The following is a 13,805-nucleotide window of genomic DNA, read 5'->3' as shown; positions in this document are numbered from 1 at the left end:
GACTTTTGCTGATCTGCTTTATTGTGGGGTCACTCCATTACTGACACAGGCTGGAGCACCTTTTCCAGGCTTTCTTCTAGAAGTGTAGTTCCTGCTTTGCCAGGTTCTGACTTAGAATTTGCTGAAAACAGTTGTTTGAAACCCCTTGGTGTAATGGAGGTGCCCTAAAATGAAGGGTGATATTCAAGTCTACAGTAGGTGTAGAGCAAAAAGAATAGTTATGTTTATACATATCCTAGAAAAACATGGTAATATGCCAATTCCATTCTTAGCCACTAGTTTGCTGAAAGGTATTTGCACAGTTTGAAATCCTAAACTACATACTTTCCACCAAGGTCACTAAACTCCTGCTGAAAGGCTACATTTTTTTGTCTGCTGTGCTGGAAGAGGATTTTGTAAGAGGTAGACCAGCTTTAGATAATGTAGTTTCCTTTGTGAGTAATAAACAGCTTGTAGGCACTCCAGAGCAGGCTGCGCTTCGTGCCAGGGCTGTATAAATACGAGTTTGCTTGGTTCTTGCTGTGTGAGGTGTGTAAATCTCCTGGATGTGGCTCTGGCCAAGGAGAGCAGAAGAACGTCCGTGGTGTTCCAGCTCGCTCCGGCGGAGTCGCAACGGTGCCTGTGCTGGGCCAGCACCGTGGAGTTTTCCTTTTACTGTTTACAGCTTTACTGGGGCAGAAGTAAACAAACTGGCCCTGTTCTTCCCATTTTCTGTTACTTTCCATCTCAGACCTAAAAAGGGAAAAATAGCTCTCCACATAAGCTGGCTTTTAAAGATACATGTGGTTTTTGTTAAGACATAACTTTTTTTTTTTTTGGAGGAAAATGATCCTTCCCTTTATGTGTGTCTGTGTGTTGAACTTACTATCCCTTCACTTCTCCCTCTGTAGTGATTTCTGATCTTTCTGTTTTCAAATGGAGCCTCAAAAATAGAAATGTAAATACTTCCTCCTTTATTTTCCATGTGTGGCCTTGTACAGCTCGAGATGTTACTGTGCAGAAGATTGAGACCATTATAAAGGAACAGTTTGCCGTCGAAATGAAGAGTAAAGAACATGAAATTGAAGTTATAGATCAGGTATAAAGGTTTTTTTCTTATAAATACCCGAGGTCTTGGTGTTTGGGGCATGGGGGATTGCTGCAGTGCTGACCATTACTCTGTGTTTCCTTTCTGCAGCGCCTGATTGAAGCCAGGAGGATGATGGACAAGCTGCGTGCCTGCATTGTGGCTAACTATTATGCCTCTGCTGGCCTCCTCAAAGCTGGAGAGGTAAAAACTACTTTGGGAATAACAAGACTTCAGGGAGTCTTTGCAAAGGAAGGTGTAGAGTTTCAGTGGCTGTTCAGCTGATGTTTGGTGTTAAGATGTGATTGAATGAAATAGTGGAATTCAAACTGCAGGTGGGTTGGCAGTGGGAGAGGAGACCTTTGCATCATCTGCTGGGTCCTGGCAAAGAGGAGTCTTCAAGAAGAGTTGCAAAGTTGTTCAGCAGCCCCTGGTTCTGGTTTCTGAAATACTCTGCATTTTCTTTCCTCCTCAGTTTTTCCCTGAGAGCACTGTCTTTTTTCTCAGACACTGCACAGTTTGTCCTTGCAAAGCCATGAAAAGTGTGGAATATGTTTTCCTGTTTCACAGGAGGAGAGTGGCAGCAGATGCATTTTGGGACTTTTCAGGAAAAAAGAAAAATAATAAAGATTTCAAGATTGCTTGAGAGTTGGGCAGTGCTGTGAAACCATCTTCCCTTTACCCTGGCAGTCAGTCTGTTAATGGTTGGTGAACAGACTGATGGCAGCAGTAAAGCAGGAGATAAATCAGGGAGATATCACAGAGTGATTAAAAATTCACAAGATTAAAAAACCTCAAACCCTGTTAGTTAAACCCCAGTTCTGAGCACTCTGCCCTTAATGTCTGCTAATTGCAGGGTGTTCATGACTGTACAGAGTCCCAAATGACATGTAGTTCATTACCAATGTAGGCATTTTGTTACCATCTTTCCAGTTCAAGTTGATCTGATTTCCAGTGGTTTTTGGAAGCTGTAGATGGCTGCTGCATACATGAGTTTCACTCTAGTCCCATAAGGATTTCTCTTCCAAGCACTTGCTCTCAATGCTGCTCCTGGTTTTCCTCTTGTGCTTTTCAAAGGACTTGGAGTGAGGTAAAAACAAAAAGGTTCAGCTTGTTTTTCCCTCTCTGAAGTTGAGTTGAGCAACTGGAGTTTGAAAAGGTTGTGGTGGCCTTGGGAGGTTTGGAGATCTCTCTGTCCCCTTTAATTTTTGTGTAGGCAGCTGAAGAATGTGACCTAAGTTCTAATCTTTGTAAGTGCCTTTGTCCATTGTCATCATGTGTCTGCAGGAGCTGTGCTGTTCCTTGTTCTGCCATGCAGAGTGTTTGCTTTTTTCCCTGGTGATTTTCACACTTTCCAGAAAAAATATATTCTGTAGTTGTTTTGAGGTGTTCACAAAACTTACTGGTGCCTCCTTGCTTTATTTAGTTTTCCACTAGTTTTTATGAGTTTATGGCTGTATCTTAGATTGCATTTTTTTTTTTTCAAAGTCCTGATTTGCACACAGATTAAATGAGTTTTTCCTTTATTTTGAAATTGTTGCTGATTTCAGTTTTCTTTGTTGTCTGTTTTTAATTGTGGCTTGTGTATGTTTGACCAGGCAGTGAAAGATTGTCTTGTTTCTGCTTCTGGTAGAATAGGAGTCTTTGTAGTTTAATTCAGAACTTCTGGGAAGATGATTTGCAAGTTCCTGACCTGTTCTAAGAAATTTAAACAGTTCTCAAACCCAATGCTACTGAATTTTGAGGCTTGGGATTCCTCATGATTGTGCTTTATTATGTTTTCCCACAAATTATTGGACAAGATGTTGGTCATTTTACTTGACTAGAGGTAAAACAACAGGAGATGTGTTTGGTTTGGACTTAGGGGTTTTTTGGAAAGGCTGTGTGTGTGTCCCTGCCCTTGGATAAATGGCTTTAACTCTCCCAAGCTGGTAACTGAGAGTTGGTAGTTGCTCTGCTCCTGCATGTAATGGACAGTTGGAAAGGAAGTTCTGGAATGCTCCTTCAGAGGCCAAGGTGGGACAGTGTTTGTAGCTTCACTCTTGCTACCACCTCTCAAGGGCAGTTCTGCTCTGTAGTGATGCTGCTGTCTGCCTCCCCCTCAATCAGGCTGACAGAATTCTGAATCAGGGAACTTAGTGTGGATTAAAAATAAAACTGTAAAGGGGGAGAAAAACAAACAAAACCAGTAACAAAACAAACAAAGCAACAAATGGATCCCAAGTCAGTTTCTTGATTTGTTTTCCTTTTTGACATGCCCCATGAATAATTGTTCTGGCCTGACTGATGCAGGTGGTTTGGGCAGGGAAGGAGCCTCCTTGAGCTGTGGCTGCAGGAGCTGAAGGGAGGCTGTCAGTGCTCTGCTGCTGCACAGGGGTGTTCCTGCTGGCTTGGTTCATTGTCAAACCAAAGTGACAGGGAGGTCTGGTGCCTGGGTCGAGAAGTGGCCAGGGGACACTTGTTTTGAGTTGATGGACGTTTCCTTCTACTTAGGAAGTAAAAAGCAAATGCAAGAGAAAAAGAAGGGCCTTTGTCATGGTAATGAAAAAAACAAGAGAGATGTAAACACTTGCCTGCCCTGTTCTCCCCCTTGCAGGTTTAGGAGGATCTAAGATTAGCTAAGATATCTGTTTTGAGGAAAGGTTGGAAGCATGCCTAAACACATTTTTACTTATCCCCTGCTAAGCTTTGGGAGCAGACAGGGTGTAGCTTGCCTCATAGGCGTTGACAAAGCTGCCAATGAGTATCAAAGCTGAAGAGCCTGATGTGCTTACCTACCCTGCTTGCCTGCAAGAGCTGGGCAGCTGTGACCTTCCTGTGTGTGGTGAGACTGGAGGTGGCTGTGCAGGAAGAAGTTGTTTTCAAAGGGATGTTTTAGGTAGTTGAGTAGGCTGCAGTCCTCCCTTCCAAAACCCAGTGTGTTTCTGAGATCAAAAGGTGTGAAGGAACAGATTCCATTTGGGGTACTGTTTCTGTAGAGCCCTTTTAAGCTTTTATCTTCCACAGCATCTGTTTTTCCTGCAGGGCAGCTGATTAAATATTTGCTCTTTCTTCATTCATTGACATTTTCTCTCCTGATGCAGCTTTGTTTTTATCTGGGCTGTGGGGAAATAGTGGCCAGATCTTCCTGGGGAAATAGTGGCCAGATCTTCCTGGGGAAATAGTGGCCAGATCTTCCTGGGGAAATAGTGGCCAGATCTTCCTGACCTCTTCATTGCAGGGGACCAGATCGTGCGACGCAACAATTCTTAATCACCCTTCAATCAAGAAGTTCTTGGAATCTCCCTCGAGATCTTCGTCTCCAGCTAACCAGGGCTCAGACACTCCCTCTGCCAACCACTCAGAGAGCGACTCGCTCTCCCAGCACAATGACTTTCTCCTGGACAAGGACAATGGCAGCTTGGACGCCGAGGAGCGGCTGACAAACAGCCTGGACCAGAGACAGAGCAGAAATGCTGGCCGGGTAAAGTAAAACTCGAGTGGTGATCAAGTTGTTGGAGGTGTGTGCTCTGAGGACTCGGTGCTGGCACCAGGAGCTCTTCATGTTTTCACCCACCTTGCTGAAGATGTGTTTCTTGCCCTCTCCAACCGCTTGCTCCCACTCCCTCAGCCTGGCTTTGCTGTGAGGCCACCTGAAGTGTCTGTAACGTGGGTACCTCCTCTTACCTCAGTCCTGCCCACAGGAGCTCAGCAGGCCGGGGAGAGCCGTGGGGTCAGCACAGCTCTGCCAGCCTCGGCCGTGGCCCCTGGGGAAGGAGGTGCTTCCCAGCCTGAGCTTGGGCTTTGCTGTAGGGCTGGAAGTCAGGTTGGGAGGGTAGAGCCTGCAGAGGAGAGCAATGTCTGTCCTTGCCAGCAGTGTTTTCAGGAGTAATGCTGCTGCCTGGCTCTCGGTGCCCATGGGGACTGCATTGCTCAGGGCAGTTGATCAGCTGGAGGGGTCTGGCCTCCTCAGCAGCCTGTAGTGCAGACAGTAACACTGTTTGGATTAGCTCGCCCTGGCAGCCTGAGTTGGTAGAGCCTGGGTGCACAATTTGGGACCATACAGGAGAGAATTGCTTTTCCTCTTGATGGTGCTGCTTGCTGTTGTGCATAACCACCATTTGCTTAATGGAGCCGGTCTTACCCAAGTGAAAATATGTTCTGTTAGTATTCCCTCATGCTTTTTGGGGGCTTATTTTTGACCTGGTCAGTCCCTCCCTTTGTGGCTCTTTGTGCAGCCACACAAATGCTTCACCTGTTGGCTGCAGGTAGCTCCACTGGGGAGGCTCACTCAGTGTCTGCAGGTGAAATGAGGTGAAACTCTTCAGTTTCCTTTCAGTTCCTTTAAGTGGTCAGGCCTGCCAGAGGAGTGCAGCCAGGGGTGGGTATATCTCAGTGAATATGACTGCAGTCTGCAGCTGAATAAGTTGCACTAATAGATGGCAGAAAGAGCCGTGATTTTGCCTACATTAAGCTGCATGACAGCCCTCCTTGATAGCAGGGCTGCAGTTTACTGTCACTCTGCCTTGGGTCTGGAGAGAAGGCAGATGAGCCACACAGAATGTGGACCCACCTATGCTGTAAACCACCAGACCAATAGAACTTGTTTCTGTGCTGGGGGCATAGATGGATAGAGCAGTTGTATTGCTTGGGTACATTGCACACTGGTACATCTTTGACCAGTGCAGAGGAGGCTGAGGGAGTGATGAGGAGCAGGAGCCATCCCAGCCTTCTGTGACTCCTTGCTCCACTTTGAGGCACCCCTGAATTAGTGGAGGAGGGGGAATGGTTCCTCAGTGAATCCAGTGCCTCCCACTGACCTTCCTCTGGCAGGTGCTCAGAGTGCATCCTCTGGGCTGCTCTGTGGTCACTCAAGGTGGCAGTCCCTTACTCTCCAGCCAGACACTTCATCCAGCAGAGTTGTAGAAAAGCCTCTCAGTCCTATACAAAGAACACTTCTACTTGTGTTGGCACAGTGGGTGGTCAGATCATTGTGCTGGGAGTCTTGGCCACTGCTTGATAGCTGGGGTTGTGTTACAGGGTGGCTGATTTATTATGCCAAGCTGTGGCTGTGGGTCTGTGGGTTTTACCTGGATGGCAGTGACAGGTTATGGCTGCTCTCCCTGCTCAGCTGGAGCTGAATTCCTGCCTCAAACCCAGCCTCGATTCTTCACTGTGAGGCAGCACCAGAGTCCCTCAGAGCAGCAGAGGCTGGGAATGGGAAAGATTCTGATTTTCAGCCCCCACTCATGGGTGGTTGAGCTTTGTTCCTGGTTAGTGACCAACATAATGCCATTCTAGCCATGCCTGGTTTTATTTCAGATAGTGCAGGGGCAGTGCTTTTGAAGCCCAGGCTGAAGTAATGGCTCAGCTTCATGGGATGTCACACCACGTCTGCTCAGTTAAGGCATGCAGTGTGTTCTTGGCCAGGGAGGATAGCATGTCACATGCCTAAGTTGCTTAAATGTGCCTAGAGAGAAATTTTTAGGGATGATTCCTTGTTGATCTTTCATTTACGCAGGCTTTTGGTTTGTTTTTTTTTTTTTTTAACAACACCTTACTTTTCTAGCACCAAACAAAATGATGTTTAAGAGGAATGTTTGGGTTTTTGTTTGCCTTTTTTTTCTTCCCCTACCCTCAGGACAGTTCGGGTGTTTCAAGCTCTCAAAAACCAGGACAACGAAATGCCGGACTGTCAAATGATGAAACTTCACGACTTTATGTGAAGAAAACGATTGTGGTTGGCAACGTCTCCAAGTTAGTATCCAGAGCCTGAGGGATGCGCCTTTATTTCAGGATTAAATTGAATAGAAAGTTACAATTAGGAGACAAATGAAATTGCTAGGCTGTCACAATATGAGCTATTGCCCTCAAATAATCACTGTACCCAAGGCAGCCCTCTTCTGGTCTCAGCATAAGTTTTTTTGTGGAAGGAACAGGTGTTTTATTAGTTATTTTATTTATAAATTTATATGTGTGCAGAGGTTTTGAGATCTCTTTCCCTCAAGGGGAGTCTTTCAGCCTTTGTTGATCAGGCAGAAGTCAGAAGTTTTCCTTGGAAAATTTAGAAAAACAAGTTGTCCTAATTGAGTGTGTTGGCTAATTGAATTAGTTGCCTAATTCAGTGTGGCCATGAGCACAATGTGGGGGTCTTTTAAACAGAAGAAAAACCCCAAGAGAACAAGGCACCACCAACCACAATAAAGAAAATTGTGCAAGTTTAGAATAGTCTAAATAAATTATTTCATACTGTTTTTATTTATATTTAAAAGAAGAAGACAGGTAAATATGTATAACTTTTGATCTTCAAGGAAATTAGTGAAGAAAGGCATTAGTTTTAGGAAACTGGACAGTTCCAGGTTTTACCTCTCCATCCTTGATCTACTCAAGTCAGTCTTTTGCACAGAATATCTCGAACATTTGCTGACAAAACTTACAGTCAGGATTGCTCCATGAAAATCTACCTAGGGCTGGACCCAGAACTAAGTATTGCCTGAAGTTGCTTTAAAAATTGTAAGAATTGTATTTTTTTGTTTTTATAGTAGCAGAGTTTTTGATGATGTGTTCTGCTGTGGTTTCGCTTCCTGATAGTTTAGAATAGGACAGGATAAGGAATTTGACAGTAGTAGAATGTTAAAATTAAATCTTCTTCTTTAAAAGCCAAATGTTTGAATGGGTGAATGTCATATGGCAGTTGTGCATTAAAACAGGGAAACACAGACAAAATGTGTTAGAAGCTTGGAACAGATTATGGGACCTGTATCTGTTCATGGATGAACTGTCAGACTAAGGACAAATGAGCAGAAATGTACAGGGGGCAAGGTTCCCACAGGCATTTTAACATCCTCAATTTTTTTGCATAATCTTTCCCAAAATACTTTTTGCAGTATTTGTCTATTTGGGATTTTTATCTTGTGTTTGTTATTTAATTTCTTTGCCAGGTACATTCCCCCTGACAAGAGAGAAGAAAATGATCAGTCAACCCATAAGTGGATGGTGTACGTCCGAGGCTCTCGGAGAGAACCCAGCATAAATCATTTTGTCAAGAAAGTTTGGTTCTTCCTCCACCCCAGTTACAAACCTAATGACCTGGTAGAAGTGAGGTAATAAGGAATTATTTCAGTCACTATTCCAGTCTTCATGCTTGCCAGGCTTACAGTGCCAATTAACAACTTCTTTTCCTGGTTTCATACTCCATGTGTGTATTTAACCTCTGGCTTAACTTGGCTTACTCCAAAATAGTAGTAAAAATAAATGAGGTTTTTTATGTAGGAAATGTGCTGAACAGATTTGTTGGCTTGGGGTATTTTTTCGTTTCCTTCTGAGGAAAAACATTCAGTTGTTGCATTTCTTGCTGCTCCTGTATATGTTACATACACTATCTGCTGCTCAGGTTAGGCTTCTGATGCGAAACGAAGGGTTTCTACCACCCATCTATTTCAGTGTGCAAAAGAAAGAGGAATCTCCAAAATCTGATTTGCCCGTATTTTCAATGCTACATGTGTGTTTGGGCATAAATATCCCACTCCAAAATATTTCTCCATGGTGTGAGATCAGTGGCATTGGCTTCATGCCCTGAAGACTCCCATCACTGTAATGGTGCTGGTGCTGCAGAAAAAGGACAGCTTCCCTGTTCTCTCCCAGACCTGTACCCCACACCTTTTTCCAAGCTGTGACCCTGGTGGGGGTAGGTTCTCTCTTGGGAAGGGCCCTGTCAGTCTTCCATCCTTCTTCCTTGGACAAGACTGAGGGAGGATGCCTTTAAAATAGTTGGTGTCTTCCCAAATAAATTTTTCTCCACAAGATGTTCAGCTGCCTCTTGGGGGAGGGGTGTGGGGAGGGCTGCTTAGGTTCAGAATGGCAACTTAATTATGGCAAAATTAAACTACTGAAAGGCAACTCCAGGAAGATTTACCTGAGATAAGAAGTGTTGGTATAGTTCAGTAATGTTTCTGGGAAGACAACCCTGAGCAGGACAGAAGCAAACTCTGCTGTATTTCTTCTGTAACATATCAAATTACACTTGATTACTCTCTTTGCGTGCCTTTCTCAGTTGTCAGTGCTGGTTATCTTCTGTTTTAATCCCATTTGGTTAATAGATTCCTGGTGTTACAGTCACATTCATTGTAGTGAACATTATTGTTTTGGACTAAAAATTGCCCTTAAACCTCTTGCAGTTTTTTCTGGTGAAGAAACCATATTTACATTTACAATAACAAGCTGAAATACAGAAGTAAATGTTACAGATCCTTCTTTTTCAGCTTGGAGAATGACAGTTATTAACTTTTCCTTGTTGTCCCTGTGTTGTATTGTTGGTGTTAGATGAGGCATGTGCCTTTTTGCAGGGGAGCAGCAGGCAGTGATTGCAAAATGCTGCATTGGTAGCTCACCTTGCAGTGAGCCTGACTTGGGTTTTTTTTAACCAAGTGTTTTTCATTTGACATAGCACAGCCCATTTTTGGCTTCTTTTTAAAAATGCACTTGTTTCCCACATGTTTCATCCAACAGTGCTTTACCATTTTCTTCCCCGTCCCCTTGTGTAAAGTTAAAGTGTCTTTTCAGCTGTCCAAAGCCATAAAATTCTCATTGCTATGATTACACTCTCTCTGTGGTGAATAGCAGACCTGATGATAGCATTAGTTGACAGAAAAACAGGCTTTAGCTTTCTGAAAATGAGGGAGGTGAAAGCTGTACCACTTCTGCACCAAAATGTAATCACCATTTGTTTCCAGAGAACCTCCGTTTCACCTGACCAGGAGAGGCTGGGGAGAATTCCCAGTGAGAGTGCAGATACACTTCAAGGATAGCCAGAACAAAAGGATTGATATCATACACAATTTGAAGGTATTTGAACTAATTACTTCAGAGAAAGGCATTTAAATGAGCTCTCATGCATAATCTAGAGGAGGCTCTGCTTGTGTATGTGCTTTTGCCTCTCTGTGTTATGAGTGTCCTGGTGGTTATTTTCACATGAATAGTTGAGCTGGAGAACTGAAATAGATCCAGGAAAGCCTCTTACCTTGGCTGTATGGAGTTGATGCAGTAGGAGAGAACCCAGCCTTGCAGCAGCTGCAGCTGAATGTGCTCAGAGCAGCAGTACTTACCTGGCTTTTTCCCTAGAATTTGAGATTTTTATCATGTTTTTATTGGCTTTAACCTAACAGGGTACTTCAGGTCTGTCTTTCTGCTGAAAGAGTGGCTGCCATGTCTGTTCTGTTCCTTCAGCACAGGCACACATCAGCTAATCTTTGTTGTTAGAGTGGGCAGGAAGGGCTGAGATTCCCTATTCCCTTTGAAGAGAGCTCCCTTTTCCAACTCATTCACCCCTGCAGCACTTGGGATTTCTAGTATCCAGCAGTCCTGGAAAACTAGGCCATTGCTCGTTTTCCTTTTAATTAGTAGTTCCTGGCATTAGTGGACTTAAGTCCTGAGCTGGGTTAGTCTCCTCTTTCTTTGAGCAGCATTAATTTTATTTGAACTCTGCCTGCATTGATGAATTTCCTGCTAAATAAGATACTTCATTGCAACCCTAAATATAGACAGTAGAGGAGATTGAAAATATTCCCCTGCAGCTTAGGGACATGTAATGTAGATGGTGAGTAAAAGATATTTGGGGAGATGGGACTTGGGGAGAAATTAGTAACACGGTGATGTATGGTGAAGGAAACTCGCCTACAGAAGAAAACTGAGCCAGTCCATGGCCTGCAGGAGTTCAGATCAGCAAATCTTGCTGTTCTCACACTGAGCCTGTGGCTGCTGTGAGGATGTAGAGTGAGCTGAGCTCTCCTGTCTGCCTGGCACCCCTTGTGCCTCTGAGCTCTGGCACATCCTACACCTCTCAAACACAGCTGCTTCTACAGGTGTCTTAACAGGTGCCTCTGGGATGTTATGCCTCTTTATCAGCTGATGGCTTGGTGTGAACACTTAATCAAAAACTATAGTGTAAACACAGCCTTTGTGCTGGTCAGTTGAAAGCTCAGAGTATTTCTCATTACTGTTTCCTTATATTGACATCAGGAATAAAAGACACTGCTTGAGGACTCCTCTTAGATGGAAATATTCCCTCAACAATCTCATTTCCTTCAACTTTTTTACTCCTTTCCACTTTAGTGTGAGCCTTGGGTCATGGCTGAATTTTTTGCAGAAGAGAGGGAGGGCACTTATCAGAGCACACAGATTTCTGACCTTACGGCCTCAGAATACTGGATGCACTGCTGCTCACCTTGCATAGGTTGAGATTTCTTTCAAACAATTTATGTTGTAAATTCTAGTTAATATAATGCTTTGCCCTGGCTAAAATATTGTATTGTCTTTTCCAGCTGGACAGGACCTACACAGGCCTACAGACACTTGGTGCAGAAACGGTGAGTCAGAGGGTTATGGGATGGATTTGATTCCCTTCAAGATGTTTAAAAAGAAAAGATGCGTGGGGATAAGCACAGAGTCAGACCCATTTGATTTCACAATTTCTAGAATGTGGATTTTTCTTGCTTGTTGAATGAAAGGATTATGACACCTTGTCACGATTCATGACAACAGTCATTTTTCCTCCTTCTTGGATCAGGGGAGACTGTTTCCAGCTCTTCCTTCATAAAGAACTTGACTTGTGCTGGAGCTTTACATTTTATTGCTTTGTGAAGCTTTTGGTACAAAATGTTCTGATTTGTATTCTGATCTGCTGCAGAGCTTACACATAAAGAATTTAAGCTCAAGAGATCACCCAACTATTCTGTTGAAATTTTTCAGTATATTAAGTACTTCTAAGTTTCTGTATCTGTCAAGATTCAGGACTTTAATGGAAAATGAACTCTTGAAATTAATTAATTAATGATCCATAGTTTGCTAAATTTTTAAAGTATTCTTGATGCTCTTTTCCCCTTGTACTGTAGTGAGTGGAAATTTTTATGGTTAAATTGCATTACTTCAGCTTTTCAGTTTGTGGAGAAAACATTAATGTGAAATGTCTACTGTTATTAAAGAACACTTTTGAAGAGTAGATCATGTGGGGTATTTCTCAAGGCCTTACCAGAAAAGGCAGGCTTCAGTTTTGTGCCTGTCCCTACAGGGAGGTGCAGTCCTTTCTTTAGTGGGTTGCTTAGAGCTGGGCTTCAATATCCTTCCAGTGTTTACAGTTCAGATTTCCCCATGGACCAAGATGTGTTTTACTGTGGGGCTTCAATGTTGTAAGATTTTTGTTATAGCTCAAGTACTTCTGGACCTTTGGGAATTGTCCCTTAAATGAATGGAAATGTTATATAGAGTTGGGGGAAACAAAGAGAGAGGTTTTTAGGCATTAAAATAAAAAGGCATAGTTGGTTTTGGTTTTTATATCTTTACCAAGCTACTAAATACTAATGTCCTGTCTGCTGTTTATGGAAGGTAGTGGATGTGGAGCTTCACAGGCATTCCCTTGGTGAGGAGTATCTCTTCTCCCAGTCTTCAGAGTCTGACCTTTCTGATGTTCCTACATCTTTATCACTGCCACTGAATATCCCAGCACCAGTCAAAGCTTCTTCACCAATCAAACAGTTGAGGGACTCCAGCCCAGATGCTTCTGTGGACAAAGGTAAAGCAAATGGGTGTCAGTGAAATGCAAGTTCTTGGAACTTTAGCTCTGCTGGATGCCTCCTCTTAATTGCTCTTATGCCTTAAGGGTTGCCCGTGCTACCTCACCCCAGATCATATTTTCCTTAATGTGCTCTGAAATGTGGTTCAGAAATTGTTATAGATTATTTGGTTTTGGGCTTTGCTTTGGTTTTGTTTGTGTCTTTTAATCTGAAGTTTGTTGAACAGGCTCTGTTCTGATAAAACGTAGTGAATAAGGAAAGGCAGATGCACTTGGGAAAAAGCTGGTTAAATAGCAGTTGTAGTTTTGGCTTTGGCAGACTATTTTCAGAGGGGATTTTAGGTTTCTGAATGCTTTGGACACTGTGTATACATTTGAGGAATTGGTCTAGTGGTGTGTTCAGTTATATATGTTAGTGCCTAACATGAGCTGACTGTGAGGGAACAAAAATCCCTTGGTATCTGTAATTACTGTACTGTGGAGAATAGAGAGTGAAGAAGTTGTGTGTGTTGGTCTGAGGGACAGTGGCATCTCTGCACTTTGGGGTCTTATTTTCCCCTTCCCATGAGAGGTCAGGAAAGTCAGGATCCATTACAGTGGGGCAGCAGTTGAGGCCTTGGGATTTGGATTGCCTGGAACAGGCAGTGCTGGCCCCGTGGGATTTGTAGTTTGTGTCAAATAGGAAGAGCTATGCCTTGGTGGCATTTAGCTTTGTTTTCTGGTACTCTTGGTACCAGAAAACTCTGCTGTGAGAAACCTTCTGGATACAGCCACGTTAAATTTCAAAATAGTGTCAGATGCTGCATGGGCTGATGCTTTTCTCGATTTATTCCCTCATTCCTGTGTTCAAGGAGTGGCTGTAAGCTGGTGCCATGCATGGTTGTGCTTCCTGATAGGCTCTGTGGTGCCATTGGTGGTGTTCAGGCTCAGCAAGAAGGATGTCTGCTGTTAAAATGTGGTCTTTTGTTGTGGCCAAAAAAGGACAAACACAACCAAATTTTAAACACACAGGTTTTTTTATTCAAACGGGAAGATTTATAGCATCTTTAGGTGAGCAGTGCTACAGCCAACAGGAAGGAAGTACTTCCTTTTTATACTGACAGCCAGTGGCTTCTCTCAGCATCTCCAGGTTAATTGATGTCCTTGAACACCAAATAAAGTGGATTCCATAGCCCAGCTCAAAAGGCAGTCTCT

General features: G+C 43.4%; 1 protein-coding gene across 12 annotated transcripts in view; it reads left to right on the top strand.

Moving 5' to 3' along the window:
* YEATS2 (YEATS domain containing 2) overlaps positions 1–13,805 on the top strand; it is a 47,856-nt gene that overhangs the window by 2,993 nt on the left and 31,058 nt on the right. For 11 of the 12 annotated variants that reach the window (XR_012057324.1, XM_072933208.1, XM_072933209.1 and 8 more), the window contains 8 exons: positions 981–1,078; positions 1,178–1,270; positions 4,287–4,529; positions 6,687–6,802; positions 7,987–8,148; positions 9,778–9,889; positions 11,365–11,409; positions 12,425–12,611. Coding sequence is in view for 11 of the 12 variants with exons in the window: in XM_072933208.1 (XP_072789309.1) it covers positions 981–1,078; positions 1,178–1,270; positions 4,287–4,529; positions 6,687–6,802; positions 7,987–8,148; positions 9,778–9,889; positions 11,365–11,409; positions 12,425–12,611 (1,056 nt within the window). In the remaining variant the exon portion in view is untranslated. Of the gene's footprint in view, positions 1–980; positions 1,079–1,177; positions 1,271–4,286; positions 4,530–6,686; positions 6,803–7,986; positions 8,149–9,777; positions 9,890–11,364; positions 11,410–12,424; positions 12,612–13,805 lie in introns of those variants that run through there. The other variant, XM_072933217.1, reaches the window with a different exon arrangement.

This window comes from Taeniopygia guttata, chromosome 9, assembly GCF_048771995.1.
Source record: "Taeniopygia guttata chromosome 9, bTaeGut7.mat, whole genome shotgun sequence".
In the NCBI taxonomy this organism is placed as follows: Eukaryota; Metazoa; Chordata; class Aves; order Passeriformes; family Estrildidae; genus Taeniopygia; species Taeniopygia guttata.
Note: the sequence above shows the minus strand (reverse complement) of the source record. Positions and strands in the feature narration are given on the sequence as shown.